Raw genomic sequence first — 19,783 nt, 5'->3', positions numbered from 1 at the left:
TCTATGCAATTCTATTGTGAACTTTTTTTCAATTATCAATATGAAGTTAAGAATGCTCACATCCGTAGGCTTGTCTCTAGGTCCCCCTTATTTAGTTTAATTGGTTTGTTTTATTTGAGGCCCTTTCATGTTTTAATAATCAAGTGGTCATGGTTTTTACTTTTATGGAACTTTAAAACACATCAACAGACAAGATTCTCTTAGTACCATGAATATCATTTACAACCTAACCTGTAGATTAGCATAAATACAACTTATTAGTAGTAGTACTTTGAGTAATCTTGCTTTGACAGATAATTTGTGAAAAAAGTTCAATGCTGAGAGTCTATCCAGCAATTTCACATAGGGAGCAATTCAAGGACATCTAGCTCTAAAAAAAAAAAAAAAAAAAATTATAAAAACCTATAGGAGATTCATGCAAACTGGCGATCTTTCATAAAAATGACACCTCGTGATCTTGACAGGTTGTATATGGAAAGAACATATATATATATATATATATATATATATATATATATATTAGCTTTATCTGTTTTAACTTCATACTGGTATTGCCAGTTTAGACCAACTGAGTAATATCATTTTTGATGAAAATATTTCAGGCAAAAAAAAAAAAAAAAGAGCAACAATACAGTTATTTTGGAATCCTAAATGGTGGAACTTCATACCAAACGGTTTCTCCTTGTTCATCAGGACTGCTGTATTTTTAGTTTTTTTTTTCTTTTCATTTTATATTCTTTAGTCACACAACACTTATTGTCTGTTCTGTGTTGTATCTGCTGTACTGAATTCTATCCTCACTAATTTAAAAGACCCTGTTCAGTCATGTGTTCTTGAGTGCATAGTAAAAAAATTAATATTCTATGAACACAGAAAAGGTAAATAATTAGTGACCCTTGAATTGATAACATGAACATACTGTACATATTTGTAATACAATAAATGACAAGTGTTTTTTCCTTTCTCCATATTTAATATAAAAATTCAGTTCATATATATCCTTAAAAGAAGCTGATGTTAATTTGTTTCTGTCACAATTTATTGCTTTTTTTTTTCAAAACCAGAAATGCTTTTGATTTATCTGATCTTGCCTTGATAAGCTCTGCCGTTGTTACTGAGGTACAGTATAACAGAGAAATGATTTTACAACAAAATTCATCATCGTTTTTGTATTCTGCTTTATTAGACTTAAGAACATCTATAACTGCTGTTATACAGAATCAAACAAAAGCACATTTCTTTCTTCAGCCTACATTAAGATAATACTATCATAAATTGTCCCTGTAATCCTCATAAGAACAGGGTGATTGTTGTCTTTTTACATGTTATTTTGCAGTAAAATTAACACTAGTTAAAGGAAAAACAATTATTTTAGCACTTAATGCATCAGAATATGCAGTTACTTGACATGATGCTTTACATGATAATAATGAAAAGAATATCAGAGCATTACATAAAGAGAATTACTGAGCTAATACTTCACTTAAGAAACAAAAAAAAGCATTCCTTTGAGCATACTGATCATCACCACAGCAGCATCACTAAAGATCACGCTCATCCACTGCTTTCATGGCAGTCTTCACCCAGCTCAGCTGAGGATCCACGCATATACGAAAACTCTTCTTTGTGACAAAACTGGAAGTAAGAAAAGATCAGTTACTCCACACAGAAATCTTACAAACACAGTATAATAGATTTTTACTGTTAGGATTAGAATTATTATGAATATGATAAATGAAAACTCACATGACTCCAGGTTTGGTGCAATCCACTCTTGTCTCGATGTAGGAATCAATTTTAGCAATGGGGAGTTTTCTCCCATAAAGATTAAAACAGCATTCAGATGGTAAATTGGCATCTGTGTTGAAAAAATATAATTTATGTAATAAATCAGTTTATTAATATTTTAACATCAAACACCTAAATGTTAACAGATAAACTGCTCTTAAGAAAAATTGTTAGCTTTCTAACTCACCCTTGGAAATAAGTTTTACGACACTGATAAAGTGTTTATATATATACATTTCTATTCACAGAACTGAACAAATAAATGTGTTTTAGGGTGACTTACTGTTGCCCCTTACACCAGACTGGAGGAATGCAACTGCCAGAAGACCAATAAAAAGACAAAGAAAATACTGACGCATAACTGCAGATTCTTCTTCTTCTTGAGATAAAGCTGTTATCAACTGGATAATGTCCTACAAGCTTTACTCTATAGCTTTTAAAGGTAGAAGGGGAGGGGGCTAGTGTGGTTTGGGTAGGGGGGGGCAGGTTATAGGTAAGAAAATATTCCACTGTGATCACAACTGAAAAAAGTGCTCATAAGTCTTACAGGAAACAGCTTTGTGGTTATTATATGTAGCAAATCTGCACCTCGTGTATGACTCAGTCTAGAGTGCCATTATTCTCAGTGTGAACACTAATGAAGTCAAGAGACAATGGACCACGAATATATACAACTTTATTTCTATATCACCTGTATATTGACAACAAAAGCAAAGGCAGCATTTTTCTGACAGAAGGACAAACACATAAGAACACAGACAGGTCAAAGCGTGTTGTGTGAGCTGCATCAGTGCTTGCTCAAATAGCTTCTGAAAGCTTCAGTAAGTGTGGGATTGCATGCATACAGTCTGCACACATTTGATTGCTCATACAGTGTTGATATAGATGAACAAAACGCTAACATTAAATAGTTTGGACTGGCCAGTTATTCATAACATTGAACACCCTGCTGCTTTCATCTTAACAGACTAATTCTGTCAGTCCCCACATAAAACACTAACATAATAAATACATTGCACAATAACATTACTGTACTTCATTATTAACATTTCCTGTAGTCCTGGGTGGCCTATGCTCTTTTGAACAGAATGAATTGTTCATGGTGATGATCAAGTACTCACAATATAACATGAAGTTGTTTACACGCGCACACACACACACACACACACACACACACACACGTCATCTCAGCCATTACAACTGAGATTGTCTTTACTCTTTTTATTGTACATGAACTCAAACAGCTGAATGCACTGGACATCTAAGTCTTTTAAGCTCTTTTTCTGAGTTATGTGCATAAGTTCTTTCAAAACTTTGGACTCAAAGCAAAAATGAAGGCCATTTCCTTAAAGCTCCTGGTGCATGTCCCCCAGATATATAAATATTTTAAAACTGAGGCAATGAATAATCAGATAATAATAATAATAATAATAATAATAATAAAAAACAGCCAACATGAACACAAAACAAGTTCTGTTCCTGTATGGTAATGAACAAGAAACGAAACATGAAATGGCAGAGCACATTAAAGACCACAGTGAAAATCTATGAAAAAAAAGTATATGTTTTCAAAGCAGCTTATTGCTGTGGTTTGGTTTAGACCACAAAAAGGTGGGAGGTGTTCCTTTGATCACAGTGATCACACAGCCGTGAAATCTCACATTATCTTGATAATATCTGAACATAAACTTAAGATATCAAGTGCCTTTCAATATTCTGGAACCTTCATAGCTTGTTAACATATTACCGTGTGCACACACAGTATACACACTTACACTCTCAGAGGATATGAAATTAGGTATTTTTCCCCCTCCTCACAAAAATAATAATCCATCAACTTTACCATGTGTCCTAATCAAGATAATAAATAAACATCTGGATGTTTAACATGATACTGTCAATACTTCACAGTGAAATATATTTTACTAAAATGGGTTTACAGTATTTTAGGCAGCATTAATTCATTGATGTAAGGTCCTTACTTTTACTTCTCTAAACTTTTTAGGCCAGTTAACTGCATGTGTGCATGAAACAAGTAAAGACTATGAAGTATTCCTGCATGGTATTTCATAGATTCTGAATAATAAGATTTTGTCCGATTTTAATCTCAATTTGATGAAGTGTTGAACGCCAAAAATAATTTACTGCAAAGTGTAACACCAAGCATAATGCTGAGATGAGCCGTATGACAGAAAACCACCACCATCTATGAACACAGTCAATCCAGCTTCTTTTCAACACTTCAACCACCTTTAGACCCAAGCTGCACCAAACTGTCAAAGCCACATCCATTATGCTAAAATCCTTGTTCTGTAGGCATGAACTGAAATGCTAGTATTTCAGCATGTTTGGTTTAAGACTGGCACAACACTTCCTATAAAAAAAAAATATATAAATAAATGAGAGAGAGAGAGAGAGAGAGAGAAAAAAGGGGAGCGAGAATCCAGTAACAATTCCACAAACAGTGTTCACTCAAATCTCTGAATAAAGACATTTGTAATACAGAGAACAGAAACACAGATTACAGAGAATATGAGGAAGAATAAATAATAGTGCTTTAAAAAGAAACTTAAATTAAAAGTTTACAAAAGGTCTTAGAAACAATGTTGGGATTCACTGACTTTGAATCCTAGCAAACAAAAACTCGTCATGATTTGTGCACTTCTAGTTTTTTAAACTAACACTACCTTTGAGATTCCAGGACTTTGAAGGATACTCAGAGGCCACCAAGAAAAAAGTACAGTTAGACTGTCAACAATCTCTTTTTAAGTCAATATGCTTTCATATTAGAAGTAAACCATTTCAGGAAAATCCCTTATTATTTTATTTTGCGTAAAAGGAAATGCCTTGTTTAAGCTGAGGGATAAAGCAGAAGAGAAAGAGTGAAGGTGAAAGTAATGAAAGGACAGAGACATTAAATCATTTAGATCTTCACAAACTCACACTGCCACACTTCTTGTGAGTTGGGAGTGTACATTCACGTGATGTGTTGCCTCCGTTCCAGCCGTGTGAGGTCAGTTAGTATTCCCACGCATCAGTTTGTATGGGACTGGACATGTATGACTGGAACTGAGATTTTCTGATGTGGTACCAGAGGTATGCAGGGTCAACAAGAGTTTCTCTCTTCGTCTCTGTGAGGTGGAAGAGAAGACATGAGGATGCATCCTTAGTGTTTCAGTAGAGGACTGCCCCGGTCTTGTCCTTTCTGCAAAGCCTGAAGAACCTAGAGGTACAAAAGGAAGAGAAAGTGTGTGTGTATATATGTATATAGTGGAAACAATTTAAATATGAACAGCATTGTATCATTCTTGTATATATAACATTTAATCCTTTTCGAACTAAAATATAATTCAGAAAGTATTTAGACCCTCTGATTTTTTTCCCCACACTTTATGTGCAACCTTATGCTAAAATGCTTTCAAATTATTATTATGATTTTTTTAGTGTCTGCTTTTTCATTATGGTTTATGAAGTCTGAATATGTTTTTCAGCACAACATGATGATGAAGACTGGAGTAATGGCTGCTGAATGTAATAATATTTTTAATGTTTTGTTGATTGGATAAAAGGGGAAGTTGTGGCCTAGGGGTTAGAGAGTTTGACTCCTAACCCTAGGGTTGTGGGTTCGAGTCTTGGGCCGGCGATACCACCACTGAGGTGCCCTTGAGCAAGGCACCGAACCCCAAACTGCTCCCCTGGTGCCACAGCATATAAATGGCTGCCCACAGCTCTGGGTGTGTGTTCACAGTGTGTGTGTGTGTGTGTGTGTGTGTTCACTGCTCTGTGTGTGTGCACTTTGGATGAGTTAAATGCAGAGCACGAATTCTGAGTATGGGCCACAATACTTGGCTGTATGTCACGTCACTTTCACATAATACTGTTTAATAACTATTCATGAAATGCATGTTATGTGTTTTTATGATTGTTCAGAGAAAGATGCTCACTTGTGCCCATTTCTTGTTCTTGCTGTTCATGTTGATGGTGGTTATGCTGGAGAAGATCTCGTCAGCAGAGATGTCGTCCGGCAAGCGCGTCAGGAACTGAGCGATGTGGATGAAGTCCATGTGTGTGAGGATGTCCTCGTAAAGACGCAGAATCCCCAGAGCCGTGCGGAAGAGAAACTCCTCGCCATCGCGACAGAACACGTCCCACACTCGACACGCAATGTCCAGCGGGAGAGATTTACTGTACAAGGTGAAGATCCTACACAGACAAAAGCAGATCTATGATAAATAAATCTGTTTCTCAGGGGCAAATTTCTGACAGGACTTAAAGTATGTCACTTACCAGTCAATTAAATAAATATCAGAGGACAGGCTGTTATTTTTAAAGTGTGCAAAGAGCTTTGGTAGGTTTTCTTCAAAGAACACTTCAAATGCTGCAAAGTATGTCAACATCTAAGGAAGAAAAATGACAGGAGCATTTGAAAAGTCTTGAATAACAACTATTTTTTCCTTGATCACACAACTTAAAAAGACTTAATAAGACTCCTCATAAAAACTCACAAGGCTGTGGTCCACTCTGTAGAAAGCCATTTGACAAGGCTTGTTCAACAAATTGGCAAATGCAATGAAGGCATCAGCAGTGTCCATGTTGAGAATCAACACTGCTGCTATAAAGGACATGCCCTGCACCTACACAACAAACACATAACAGAGATACATAAATGAGGATTCATCTATTACAAGTTTGGAATAATTAAGATTTTCTCTTTTACTCTAGTTTTGATCATATAAACACAGCCACAGTGAGACTTATTTCAAAACCTTTTAACAGATATTATTCTTTGACCACTAGTGTTAGTCACAAAATAGTGACAAAAAAAGTTTTTCTTTTTCCAAAGGATTTTTCTAAACTTGGCATCTAAAATACATTGGAGATTTGAATTTAAAATTGTTGTGTCATACAAGTGAAGCTGTTTGATTAAGTAACATTAACAGAAACGTAAAATATGTTCTCAAATTTTATAATACGAGCTGAACACCTAGCATCTTTGTGGAGGTGAAAGTGCAAAAGCTCTTTGGCCAACGATTGACACTGTGGTCTGTGAGCAGGATGTAAGAGGGCTGTGCAGCACACATTGCTCTGGTTTTCTCACATGTGCAGCAGAATAAGGTCTAAGGCTCTGCTTATTACGTGCATAATAGCTTCAACAGAGCAAACTTTAAACCTTTAAACTCCAGCAAACCAGCTGTCCGACACAACATCTTTGTCAGTTTCTGTTTTACAGTAAACATCTCTTTATAGGAGTCAATGCTCAAGCAAACTGAGGTTAAGGTGCAGTGGTACAGGATACATTTAAAAGATATTAGACAGCATTTAAACAATAAGATATCATAGTAAACCAGACTTACATATCCCACATCCGGACGATAGCAAGTGTAAGCTCCCAGAATGCTGTGTAATACATCATGGTATGGGCCTCCCTGAAAATAAAGCCCAAGAGATAATGACACAGTTGTCAGCAGATGATGTGAAACACCAGAAACAGCAATGCACCCTACCTGCTGAAAAATACAGAGACTGGGAAAGGTTCTGGAAATATCTAATTTGATCAGTTCTAGACTGGCCTCTCGATCAGCATGAGACAACCCTGCATCTGAAAAATGAGCAATAATTAGTTACAAAAGGGCAGTAAGGGATGCTGATGGAGGAGAAATAGCAGGAAACAAAAAGAGTAGGATAATAAAAGAATGTCAAGTATATAAATAATGGTTGATATGAGATTCAAGAAGTTATTCCAGCAAAAGTGGGAGAAAAGAAACAAAAGTAGCATGTGCTTGGAAAAAAAAATGGAAAAATGCGTAACATTTACCTTCATTCTCTGTTTCTGCAGCAGCTGTTGGGGCTACGAAGGCATTCCACTTTTCTTTGGCTCTTGCCAAACAGATATTATACAGCTCTGTTTAAGACACATACATAAATAATAAGAAAAAATGACCTACATCTAAAAATCCCTATTTGCTTTGTAAAGAGACCCCCTAGTGATACAGTTAGGTTATTACATCTAACAGTTTTTACAAATCAAATTTGCTTTTGAAGATCTACTCAGCGCTTCTCAACTCCTGGGATTTCACCCGTTTACTTAACTTAAAAACAAAGTATACCTGCATTGTGTTTAAATACAGGGAATATTTCAACAAAAATGTGAAGCAAAATTCTCATAATATAATAACCCAGCTTGTAAAACTGTGTCTCGTCAAGAATCTGTTGCCATTCCAAATGTTCATTTTTATTTTTCTACTCGTGATCACAACAGATCACTATTGCAAAATAGCATTTAAACCACAACAGCTTTCGGTGCAGAGTTCTCACAGTGAACAACCAAAATAGCATTGGTTATTAATACCTATGACTTCATTTACATTAGCATATGACATCAATGCATGATTCATGCTTTGCTTTGGATATGCTGCTCTCACAAAACAAGGCTCAAGCTTGTTTACGGCCGCACATTTATGGTATAAATTTGTGGGTTTATGCCAGCCTAGAGATTCAAACTAAATACCAATCAAACCACAGGCCACTGATTGTGAAACACAGTGAAGAAAACAAACCCATGATACAAAGCCATTTATATTACTACACACTTAAAAGAAAAGATAGACTTTATATTTAGAATCATTGTTCATCCATACATTTCGAATTAAAAATACATTGTCATATTTAATCAAGTATGTGTGCATCATGTGTGTATGTGATAAAGGATAGATAAAACCCATTCATACCATCTGTGATGTTCAGTTCATTGCCTATCGCTAAACTCCAGACTTTGCCCCTCACACTGGGTGGCAGACCCTGCCACCATAAATCCCTCACCCGCCTGGATGAACACCTGGAATAGGGAAGAGAAGGACAGAGCAAAAAAAGTCAATTAACAAGTCCATTGTGTGCAAATATTCTCAGGGAAACACACGGCTGAAGTAGTTCCAGGCAGGTTTGACTGGATTAAGATGTCCATATCACTGCGCTAAACCATTTCAGTTATTTCATTGTTGTTGGTTCATAAAGCAGATAAACTTAGTTTCGATATTAAAAGAAACATGTCTGCTGAACACTGTAAAAAGAAAAAAGAAAATTGGGGGGGGGGGTAATTCACACATGCTTGCTTTATCTTTTTTTTCTCTCAAAGCATATTTTAGGACTTTAAGCCACTTCTATTCACAGGGACAGCAGAGAGATCATTGGATATAACAAGGATGAGAGCTGTATCAGATGAGCACCTAAGCAAACACTTCTAGTCTGTCTCTCTCACTAATTTGTCAAAACATCTCTTGCCAAATGTTAGTCGTCTTAGAATGTTTGTCTGTTATTTATTTGAATGGAATGTCAAGAATGCTTGTTTGTGTGATATATTGTGTCAATGATTTTTGTGTGCAGACTCACATGCTTTGCCAGTTGGGTAAAATCTCCTGACTCCAGGTGAGAGCAGCATTGCCAATGCTTTCCTCATGTTTACACCTGTCCTCTAGTTGTTTCTTCCGTTTCTGGGCCTCTTTCAGCTCTGCATAGAAACACATACACGCAGTGAGAGAGAGGAGGAATGGCAGTGAAATGGAAATCTGTTTCAACAGCGCCCTCTAGAGCACACGAAACTGGACACACAAACAAAAGCGTGAAAAGAAAGTCACCTCTCTTCTTGGCCTGAGCCACCATCTCTTCATATTCTTGTCTGTGTTTCTGGGCTTCTTCCTCAGGCTTTGCAGGAAGATTCCTACACACAGATACACAATTACTTCCAATGGACTTTACATTTCTATTTTCGAGAGAAAATGTTTTGAAATACTTTACATCTATAAATCCTTTTTTATTCCATATTCCCCATGCTTTAAATTATACTAGCGCTCTATATCATGATAGGTAAAAATTGATAGCCTGAATGCTTTGAATAAAAGCGTCTGCTAAATGCATAAATTAATTTTTTGGTAACACTTTAGAATAAGGTTCCATTAGTTAATGTTAGTTAATGTATTAATTTACATGAACAAACAATGAATAATACATTTATTACTGTATTTATTCATCTTCGTTAATGTTAGTTAATGAAAATACAGTTATTCATTGTTAGTTCAGGGTAATTCACAATGCATTAACTAATGTTAACAAGCACAACTTTTGATTTAAATAATGCATTAGTAAATGTTGAAATTAACATGAACTAAGACTTATAAATGCTGTAGAAGGATTGTTCTTGCTTAGTTCATGTTAACGAAAGTAGTTAACTAACATTAACTAATGGAACCTTATTCTAAAGTGTTACCAATTTTTTTTTTTTTTTTTTTTTTATCAATCCAAATATCCGCTGATTGGCTTCATCACTCAGTCTCCTCTCCACCAGTAAGCTGGTGTGTGGTGGGCATTCTGGCACTATGGCACTATGGCTGCCGTCGCATCATCCAGGTGGATGCTGAACACTGGTGGTGGATGAGGAGATACCCCTGACAATGTAAAGCGCTTTGAGTGCCTAGAAAAACACTATATAAAATGTATTGAATTATTATTATTATTATTATTATTATTATTATTATATCATCTGTGCTGCATGTCATATCATTGCATGCAAGATGAAAGTGTTTATTATTTATTTATTTTATCTTTTTTTTTCTACCCATCATACAGGAATGAGGTTTCATGACCGGAGGAGATGCACAAAAACAAAACTTACGCTGGACGGTTCTCCAGTATAAGGGCTGTGGTTGAAAGTGGCTCAAAGTCCAGGTTCCTTCTTACATTCTTCTTGGGAGATATGGAACTGCTAGATTGTCCACTCCTTCCTTCATATTCCTTTATAAATAAAAAGATAAATAAATAACAGAATAAATGTATACACTTTATATGAATAATGTATAAAATAATGAAAATACTATAAAGCAAATGTATAAATCTTATGATGAATAGCACCTGTTAAACACATTTCAATCATGAGTAGAAAAAGCTAAACAAAACAAAAAACAATGCTGTATATGGGCCTTTCTACAGAATTGGTTGAAAATCAAAGAGTAAAAAATGCCTTGAAAATTTTTTATATTTCAAAAATATTTGTATGTATGCACATTTTATAATATCTAAAGGTACACATTCTTATTTATTGTGCAGTTAATTCTCATATTGTATTTTCAGAAAGATTTGGAATATTTGTCCACTCCCCAAATGTCACAACCAAAACTCAGTTATAATATTTTAATTAGAAGGGTTATATTGACCTACTGAGCTTTTGCTTACATCTACATTGTAAAAATATTTTTTTGCTATTTGTGACCCTGGACTGAAAAAAAAACAGTCTTAAATGTCAGTTTTTCAAAATGTAGATTTATACATAATCTGAAAGCTGAATAAATAAGCTTTCCATTGACTTATGGTTTACCAGACAATATTTGGCCAAGTGCAAGTACTAAAACGCTTTTTAAATGTGTTTTTTTGGTTGTGGGACAGCAGTTTGGACCAATTCTGTAGAATGGCCCATATAGTCCAAAGAATTTTACAAAATCATACACTAATATACAGAAAGCACACGCTATCGCTCATGAATGAATATAAATATTTAATTTGCCCCCACGCTGCACTCTCTCAGAGATAAAACTAGACAAAATGACCTACATTCCAACTTGAGCCAAATGTATATAATAGAAGGACACACCAAAAAAAATGAGACAAGGAACTCCTAATTAGTTTAAAGAGTGAAAGTGGGACAGCAAACCAAAGAAACAGAATGAAAAATTAATAACAAACAAATGTGCTCACACCTGAACATCAGGTACACCTGCAACAAAAGAATCGCTCTCTCCACGTCATTTCCTCCCTACAAATGCTCTTTATTATATTCTTCTCATTTTCCTCAATTTATATCAGACAGAAAACAAAAAAGGAAGGGGGAAAAGGAAAAAACAAATACGACACAAACTCACCATGAACGCTGCAGTGCTGTTGAGACATTCAGAATCCAGTGTTCCAGACACAACTCTACACCATTGCTGTACTTCCACAACTACAAGCTTAAGTGCCTTGCAGACCGAAAGACAAGGCACAGCAGCAGAGGAAGACCGCAAGGAATATGGGACACACCCTGAGAAACAGTAGCATGATACTACTGTGCTCCTGCTCCTCTGCTGTTATTGCGGTCTCACTCCTGCTTAGTTACTTGACACTGTTTTTCCTTGCCCTCTTTCTCTCTATTACTCCGTCCTAACAAACGTGCACCCAACTGGGAGGCACTACATCAGAGGGGTGCAGAGGATCAGACTCTGTCCCGTGCTCCTGTCGTGTCCATAGGTGTGTGTGTGTGCATGCTAATACTACTCGTCATCATCACAGTGCTGAGAGAGGATCCATGATTTACAGGCAGCCATACTAATGGATTCCAGCACACGGCTCTCTGCACTGCGTCTCATGTGATCAGTGCGCTCTGTGCTCTGCTGTGCATGTCTGAGTCATGTACAAAGATGATAAATAATCTGCTGTGTGTCATCAGTTCTCATGAGAATCTCTTTCACTGTTTCAAATGAAATATAACAAGAAACATCCTAACAATTTTGTCAAACCACCCTACACATGTTATTCCTTTAGGACTTGTACATGGCAGTAGGGAGAATATTGCAATGTTTAAAGTCAAAAGCACAGGACAGAAGTACATCATATTGAGTTAAGATTAACTCATGTTTTCCTATAAGCCACTGCTACAGAGCCTAAATTAACCAGCACCTCTAAACCTGTCACCCAATACCTCGATCTTCCATTACAGCTGCAGAGAACAAAAGCAAGAGATAAAGGCAGGAGTTGGATGTGGGTGAAATCTAGATGGACACAGGGAGGCAGAATCATGGGGTTCAAATTACCTAAAGTAAACTGCAGGCCTTTACACTGGAAACAAAGCCCCATTATAAACAATATCAAAATAACTCTGAATTTGATTGATGCATAATGAATCAAAGTGAAAAATCTAAAACTAGTGTACATAAATCTTTAAACATGTGAAAGCTTCACTGTTAAAATGTTTTCTTCCAGCTGAGAAAAACATTCATGGGTTGATTTTCCCTAAAATGAGAACTCAACGGCAAGATTGCGAGGAGACGCATGGCAAATAAAAAACAACATGCGTTCTAAACTGGCTCAAAATATCAAACATGTTTGATATTCTAAGATTGGACATATTCTGAAGCTAAAAAAAATAAATTGTGTCTGTGCCCAACATACAATAAACTCTGCAAAATCTGGCAACTTTAGACTGTCCAAAACCTGCAGACTGGCTCTGACATTCTATAGGGCCATACTCTATGAAGGTTACATTAAACACTGAATACTGAAACTATAGTTATTTTTTCACAATTTTGACACAACCATACTACATGAAAAATCACTCAAAAATCAGCTACATTGCATTTTGACCTAGTATGAGTGCAGGTGTGTGAACGTACCTTTTGTATTTTCCTGGAGTCTTTGGATGAAAGTTCTTTGTGTGGAACTTTACCAAACAGCTTCCAGCCAGGCTCTCTCTGCTCTTCCAGTGCACTTGTTTCCTTCATTGTCTTAGTAAAAAGACTCCTTACAAATATAGAAAAGAAATAAAAGGAGTTAACAGAGTGCTATGTCTTCTGAAAATTACCCTCAAGGTTTTTTTTTTGTCTTTGAATTATTTTTAAGCAATGTGAATTCCACAAAGAGACACTTTATTATAGCACGTTTCACTAAACACAGAATAGAACAGAACAGAAAAAAGGGAGAAACTTAAAAGAATACTGCACTACAGTGGAGAGTGAGGCAGAATGAACAAACATTTGAGCCATTTTAACATTAAGAGAAGCTTCAAGAAAGTCTGTGCTGCATAGATGATAAGAAATCATCTTTTTATGGAATTACCTTTCCATCTCATCAAAGGAAAGGTAATTCTGAGGCATGTGCTACAAGTTGAAAATGATCACCCACAGCACAGTGGACAGTGACTTGAGTGGATGTTCGAGAACAAGCCGAGGTCCAGGTAGTGATGAGCTCTATTCAATTATGAAGGACCTAAGCCACTTAAGACCTTTGGAGCACTAAAAAAACTGAAGTATCATAGTCATATCATAGATATATCAAATACTGCATATTATAGCCGGAAGTAAAAAAAAATCCGAAATTAAATCACCGGTGATGAGAAACCCTATTATCAGAAGATGAAATAGAAAGCAAAGTTGAGATGAAAAATTACAGTGGAAACAATAACTTGCGATGTTGCAAATGTTTGTTGCAAGGTTTTGTTATACTAAACAAAAACAAAAAACAGAAATGATTATTTTAGGTTGCTATGTTGTTATAAATGACAGAACTCAAGGATAAAGAAAGAGCTTAGATTATAATAGAAAAATGAAAGGGTGTGGCCAAGAGTATTGCAGAATTCCAGTGCAAACACACATGAAAAATTAAAAACCAAGTTATTTTTCATTTTTTATGTAATTGAATGATAAAAAAGTTAAATAATATTGATGCAACATTATTTGAAAGGCAAATTTTCTTCAAGTTAACACAATAAGCAAATCATGATACTACTGAACAAATCAGTAGTTTCTTGGTGTGAATTTAACAACATTAAAAATGCAAATGCTACAATACTTGTGGAAGAAGCTGGCGAGTGGACCCAGTCTCTTGGGTCTAGCCTCATGTGGTGTAGAGACCCCCACAGGTTGCCGTTGCGGGCTGCTCAGCTTGCCGTGTAGGTCAGTAGGAGATGAGAGTGAATTGTCACAACGGTGCAAGACATCTTCATTCTCAAATGTAACAACGGCGCTGGATTCGGATGTAACCATAAAGTCTTGGAAGTCCTCATTACTGACTGACAATGTGGCAGAAAACTCAGTACTTAAACTGGAAACACTGCACACTGAAATTTCATCACTGCGGTTCAAAGTGCCCTTGCCTGCCGCACTCGAGAGCCCACTTGCTCCATAAAGGCGGACCAAATCAAAGTCACATCGTGGGAAGGTGGAAGACTTGAGTGTGGAGTTATCTGAAACATCCAAGTTTAGTGTTGCCGGATTATCATCATGTGGAGGTGGAACAGTGGTGACTCGAGCATGAATGTGCTCAGGCGGGTTAATCTCAAGGGTGGGGATTCCAGAGTCCTGAGAGGCCAAGCTGCTGCGATCCTCATCACATGTTCTACTGAAGGGAGGGATTGATTTGAAGCTGAGGGAGACATGCGGCGGCTGAGAGTCTGAGGGCATGTGAAGGTTGACATGGTTTTGGGTGAGAGGCAAACACTGCTTGTGTGAAGATTTGCTGAACGATGAGACCTGGGAATCTAGAAAGACAAATAACAAAAGTAAATCAGTCCTTATAAAGAAAAAAGTTAATCTGTAAATCATATGGTTGTTTTGTCTCCTTATAGAAAATAAACTTTTTTTCTGAACCAACAAATGTAATTTCCACCGCATCAGATTACATACAGTATTTCATTCCTGCAACCTCTATGGACAGTTTGGCAATAAAAAACACCATTGGACAGGAAAAATCTTACTATACCTCACTAGACTTGATCATGAAGGCATAGGAATATAATAATAATAAAATTGTTTTTATTTGTCCTGGTTTTCAGGAATTGTTTTGCAATAAATACAATTTCTGCTTATGGAATTATCTTACAAATATCTTGGGGTCACATGGACAGAAATCAATTGTATCCAAGAAACTCAGGGAAAATTACACCCTACACATGCACACGCACACCTAAAGGATTATTATACAATTTCTCCATAATGCAATTATCTAATCAACCAATCACATGGCAGTTGCTTCAATGTATTTAGGTGTGTGGTCTTGGGCAAGACAATCTCCTGAACTCCAAACTGAATGTCAGAATGGGAAAGAAAGGAGATTTAAGCCACTTTGAGCGTGGCATGGTTGTTGGTGCCAGACGGGCTGGTCTGTGTGTTTCACAATCTGCTCAGTTACAGGGGTTTTCACGCACAACCATTTCTAGGGTTTACAAAGAATGGTTTGAAAAGGGAAAAACATCCAGTATGTGGCAGTCCTGTGGGCGAAAATGCCTTGTTGATGCTAGAGGTCAGAGGAGAATGGGCCGACTGATTCAAGCTGATAGAAGAGCAACTTTGATTGAAATAACCACTCGTTACAACCGAGGCATGCAGTAAAGCATTTGTGAAGCCACAACACACAACCTTGAGGCGGATGGGCTACAACAGCAGAAGACCCAACCGGGTACCACTCATCTCCACTAGGAAAAAGAGGCTACAATTTGCACAAGCTCACCAAAATTGGACAGTTGAAGACTGGAAAAATGTTGCCTGGTCTGATGAGTATCGATTTCTGTTGAGACATTCAGATGGTAGAGTCAGAATTTGGCCTAAACAGAATGAGAACATGGATCCATCATGCCTTGTTACCACTGTGTGTTTTCTTGGCACACTTTAGGCCCTTTAGTGCTTATTGGGCATCGTTTAAATGCTACGGCCTACCTGAGCGTTGTTTCTGACCATCTCCATCCCTTTATGACCACCATGTACCCATCCTCTGATGGCTACTTCCAGCAGGATAATGCACCATGTCACAAAGCTTGAATCATTTCAAATTGGTTTCTTGAACATGACAATGAGTTCACTGTACTAAAATGGCCCCCACAGTCACCAGATCTCAACCCAATAGAGCATCTTTGGGATGTGGTGGAACGGGAGCTCCGTGCCCTGGATGTGCATCCCACAAATCTCCATCAACTGAAAGATGCTATCCTATCAATATGGGCCAACATTTCTAAAGAATGCTTTCAGCACCTTGTTGAATCGATGCCACGTAGAATTAAGGCAGTTCTGAAGGCGAAAGGGGGGGCAGACACAGTATTAGTATGGTGTTCCTAATAATACTTTCGGTGAGTGTGTGTGTGTATGTGTGTATATATATATATATATATATATATATATATATATATATTTATTTATTTATTCATTTCCCTCAACCTTGAATCATGAAACAAAGCATTAGTCAAAATGAATAAATAGAGAAAATTCTGTCATATTATTAGTAAAGTGGGCCCATGTTCATTTTCCATTAAGTGACAGATCTGTGCTCTCAGCCCACATTCCCCATGTGTCAATGGTCCAGGTAAATTCTGAAGAGTGACAAGACTCAGTGTGCAGGGCTGGATAAACACCTCTCTGAGTCTTCCCTCAGTAAAACAACGACACAACAACCTCTCATCACATTACTTCAGTGTGCAGGAGTAGAGAAAGCAACCTGAAACCAGACAAAAAAACAAAAAAAGAAGAAACGCAACCCAAAGACCTAAGGACACGTCAGGTTAACACTCCCTCCAACTAAACTATGAGAAAGCTGTCCTCAAACAACCTTGATAATCTAGTGAACCATATTGTTCATCAAAATTGGAAAAAAATAGCTCTTTACCTAAATGAGGATAGAGGGAGAAAGATTGGGGTGCATATGACCAGAGGACATCACATCAAAAACAAAGTAGAAAATAGAACATCAGCTCCAAACAAAAGAGATGAAGAACAAGATGTTATATTGTGCCTGATGCGTTTGCAAAATCTATATTGGGAGAGGCAATGGATAATACAAGCTCTACTGGTTCTTCCTCCCCAACTGAATATGGTTCAGTGTGTGTCACAGGTGTGTGCACCTGCTCATCTACTACAAAAGAAACTAAAAAATGTGCATAGAATCTACAAACCATTATTCTGTTGTGGAAAGAACATGCTTGAAGAAAGCCATGAAATCTATAATTGAAAGTGGAATCAGTAACTGCAGCTATTGACAGGACAACAATACTTTAAAAGCCCCAAAACACTCCTTAAACAATAACAGTCATCATTTCAAAAGTGACCCAGCCCATGCATTTCTCAAATGCATTTTTGGTCTTTGAGTTTTTTGAGTTACTGCGTTCCTGTAGTCAGAGAGAACTGATGTGAATTATCTAGTTAATTTATTTTCAAAATTAATAAGCTCTTTCTTCCAAACCATACAGATCTACTTGATGACTCTATGAGATGATGTGCTTCTAATGCTTGTAAAATACTATGAAATTGTTATTCTCTCTCAAGGCAATCAACATCCTCCATCTATGTTGGAGGAATTGTGGGATGGAGGAGGTATATCATGTGCATATATTCTGGCAGTGCTCAAACAGGAGTCATTTTTGGGAAGCTGTATGGTCTACCATTACCAGCATTTCTGCTTTCAGAATTCCCAAGTCATTTGCATATAATTCTATTCCTAACTCCCCTGAAGCACTTATTAAATACTTAAATATTTGTATGCATAATATGAATGTTTTGTTTCATAGCTAGCAACTGTATAAACACAAAATACCCACTGCATAGAATACACGTGTAATCACCAATGTTCAAAATAGGTTTAAATGATCAATATTACATTTTTATTTGACTTTTTTTTTTACAATAATTATACATTACAATATTATTTTTTTAAACTATCCTTTAGTCTCATTTCATTCATTCACTGAAGTGCATGCTATATTTTTTTATGTCAACATTTCTGAAGCTTTATCTGGTTACACTCGAGCACAGTTCCCCCATGTCTCAAGAGCCAGTGATGCTAATGTGCAATAATTTTGACATCCAGGGCTCTAAACAAACAGCTTGGAGGATGTAGCTGTTATGGCTTCAAAGTTACTTTGAACTTACCATCAGTGCTTTGACCCTTTGTGTTGCTTTCACCGGACGTGAGCTCTTCTGCTTCTGCCATGTTCCTGCTGCAGGTGGAGGGATGTGTGTGCGTCCATCACCCCCTTACCTTTACTCCAGACCCTCCAATAAACAACACATCAAACACTTCTATTATTACGGTTATAACACTGTCCGCTTTTACAAGCGCTTCTGCATTTCATTTACGTTGTCGCCGAAACTCTAAACTTCACTCAAAACTTTTCGCCTTCTTGTGAACTGCGCTGTTCCTGGTTCAGGAGACATTAAATGTTACATTAAGTGTCTGACTGCAAAAGGCTCTAGCTCTATTTGCGCACGAGTAACGCTGACAGAGAGATAAAAGCTAATGAAAAGTATCTTACCTGTTGTGACGCTACAACCGCCATTTTAAAACATCCTCAGTATAAATGTGGCAGGAAAACATGCAAAGCGATCAATCCACCTGCGCTACGACTGAATGAAGTGCTGGTCTGCATCAAATAAAGTCAAAAACTATCGCTACTTTCACCTTTGTGGGTAACGTTGCTCTTCAGGCACGCAAACCGTTGTCATTTAAACAGAGGCAGAGCGTTTTGAAATAGTTAGGACGTATTGTCGGCAGTCAGTAAATCAGGAAGTGACCTCCAGCGCCCTGTACACACTGTAACGTTACACACTGAGCGACGCGATCAAAATACAACGCTCCCCGTCGACGCAGCTGCCCACAGTCTCATACTGTCTTCTTCGCTGATTTATTATAGTTTTGTCTTGTCGTGTGTACACAAGGTGTGAAGTTTGTTTTGTGCGTAGATACGGTTTATTGCTAGTTTTAATCCAAGAAATGAAACCGTAGGAGGTATGTTATCAGTAACCAGAAGACAAAGTGTTGCTATAGTAACTAAAACAAACCCCTAAACCTGCATCAGGCTGATTAAGGTGAATCTCCCTTTTACAATGAACGCGCCTGGCCATTTGCTGGAAATAGCAATAGCAGCATTTCAGTTGCACTGTCTACATTAAAACCATCTACAATACAAATAGTTGCTTACCAGGAATTCAGCCAGTTGTGTGCATTCGATGCTACTGACAGAACTTTTTAATTATTTAATTTTTAAGCCTTTGATTTCACTACAACCAGGAGACAAATGTACTTGTTAGGCATACTCTTAGCACTGAGAACATCCTTTAAAAAGTAGGTTACAGTATTTGTAAAGTACTTTTCTGTGACAAGTTGTGCTGGAAAGTCTTCATGGTCCGGGTTCCACACTTCCCTTGGTCTGATTCTGTTATATCAGGCTGGCTCGGTGGCAAAGCTTAATGTGTACCAGTGACCTATTCAGAATTGAGCT

At 37.1% G+C, this 19,783-nt stretch overlaps 2 protein-coding genes across 3 annotated transcripts; both read right to left on the bottom strand.

The window, feature by feature from the left end:
• Positions 1 to 1,161: 1,161 nt before the first annotated feature.
• On the bottom strand, positions 1,162 to 2,220 carry ccl36.1 (chemokine (C-C motif) ligand 36, duplicate 1). The gene is made up of 3 exons (XM_026215564.1): positions 2,072 to 2,220; positions 1,747 to 1,858; positions 1,162 to 1,635 (listed from the first exon to the last, which is right to left on the bottom strand). Exons 1-3 carry the CDS (start codon positions 2,145 to 2,147, stop codon positions 1,542 to 1,544), a joined length of 282 nt encoding a protein of 93 aa, XP_026071349.1. The 5' UTR covers positions 2,148 to 2,220; the 3' UTR covers positions 1,162 to 1,541.
• Positions 2,221 to 2,444: 224 nt separating this feature from the next.
• LOC113051627 (TBC1 domain family member 14-like) lies at positions 2,445 to 19,362 on the bottom strand. Of its 2 annotated transcripts, XM_026215528.1 has the most exons (15): positions 18,818 to 19,362; positions 18,435 to 18,557; positions 14,374 to 15,061; positions 13,200 to 13,326; positions 10,454 to 10,572; positions 9,420 to 9,502; positions 9,175 to 9,292; positions 8,517 to 8,623; positions 7,604 to 7,690; positions 7,293 to 7,387; positions 7,143 to 7,214; positions 6,294 to 6,422; positions 6,076 to 6,185; positions 5,733 to 5,991; positions 2,445 to 5,011 (listed from the first exon to the last, which is right to left on the bottom strand). In XM_026215528.1, the coding sequence occupies exons 2-15, from the start codon at positions 18,493 to 18,495 to the stop codon at positions 4,955 to 4,957; spliced, it is 2,112 nt and encodes a 703-aa protein (XP_026071313.1). In that variant the 5' UTR covers positions 18,496 to 18,557; positions 18,818 to 19,362; the 3' UTR covers positions 2,445 to 4,954. The 2 variants fall into 2 exon arrangements, with proteins under 2 accessions (XP_026071313.1, XP_026071314.1); XM_026215529.1 differs by lacking the exons at positions 13,200 to 13,326; positions 14,374 to 15,061; positions 18,435 to 18,557; positions 18,818 to 19,362 and adding an exon at positions 11,694 to 12,295.
• Positions 19,363 to 19,783: the final 421 nt, after the last annotated feature.

This window comes from Carassius auratus, chromosome 32, assembly GCF_003368295.1.
Source record: "Carassius auratus strain Wakin chromosome 32, ASM336829v1, whole genome shotgun sequence".
Taxonomy (NCBI): Eukaryota; Metazoa; Chordata; class Actinopteri; order Cypriniformes; family Cyprinidae; genus Carassius; species Carassius auratus.
The sequence above is the reverse complement of the archived record's forward strand: the minus strand, read 5'-3'. Positions and strand labels throughout refer to the sequence as shown.

Coding starts and splice junctions, on each gene's coding strand:
- ccl36.1 (XM_026215564.1), bottom strand. CDS start 2,147: ATGCGTCAGTATTTTCTTTGTCTTTTTATTGGTCTTCTGGCAGTTGCA. Junction 1,859..2,071: donor GTCTGGTGTAAGGGGCAACA/GTAAGTCACCCT, acceptor TTTTCAACACAG/ATGCCAATTTACCATCTGAA. Junction 1,636..1,746: donor TGCACCAAACCTGGAGTCAT/GTGAGTTTTCAT, acceptor TCTTACTTCCAG/TTTTGTCACAAAGAAGAGTT.
- LOC113051627 (XM_026215528.1), bottom strand. CDS start 18,495: ATGGCAGAAGCAGAAGAGCTCACGTCCGGTGAAAGCAACACAAAGGGT. Junction 9,293..9,419: donor GGCTCAGGCCAAGAAGAGAG/GTGACTTTCTTT, acceptor GTTTCTATGCAG/AGCTGAAAGAGGCCCAGAAA. Junction 7,691..8,516: donor TGAACTGAACATCACAGATG/GTATGAATGGGT, acceptor TGTCTTAAACAG/AGCTGTATAATATCTGTTTG.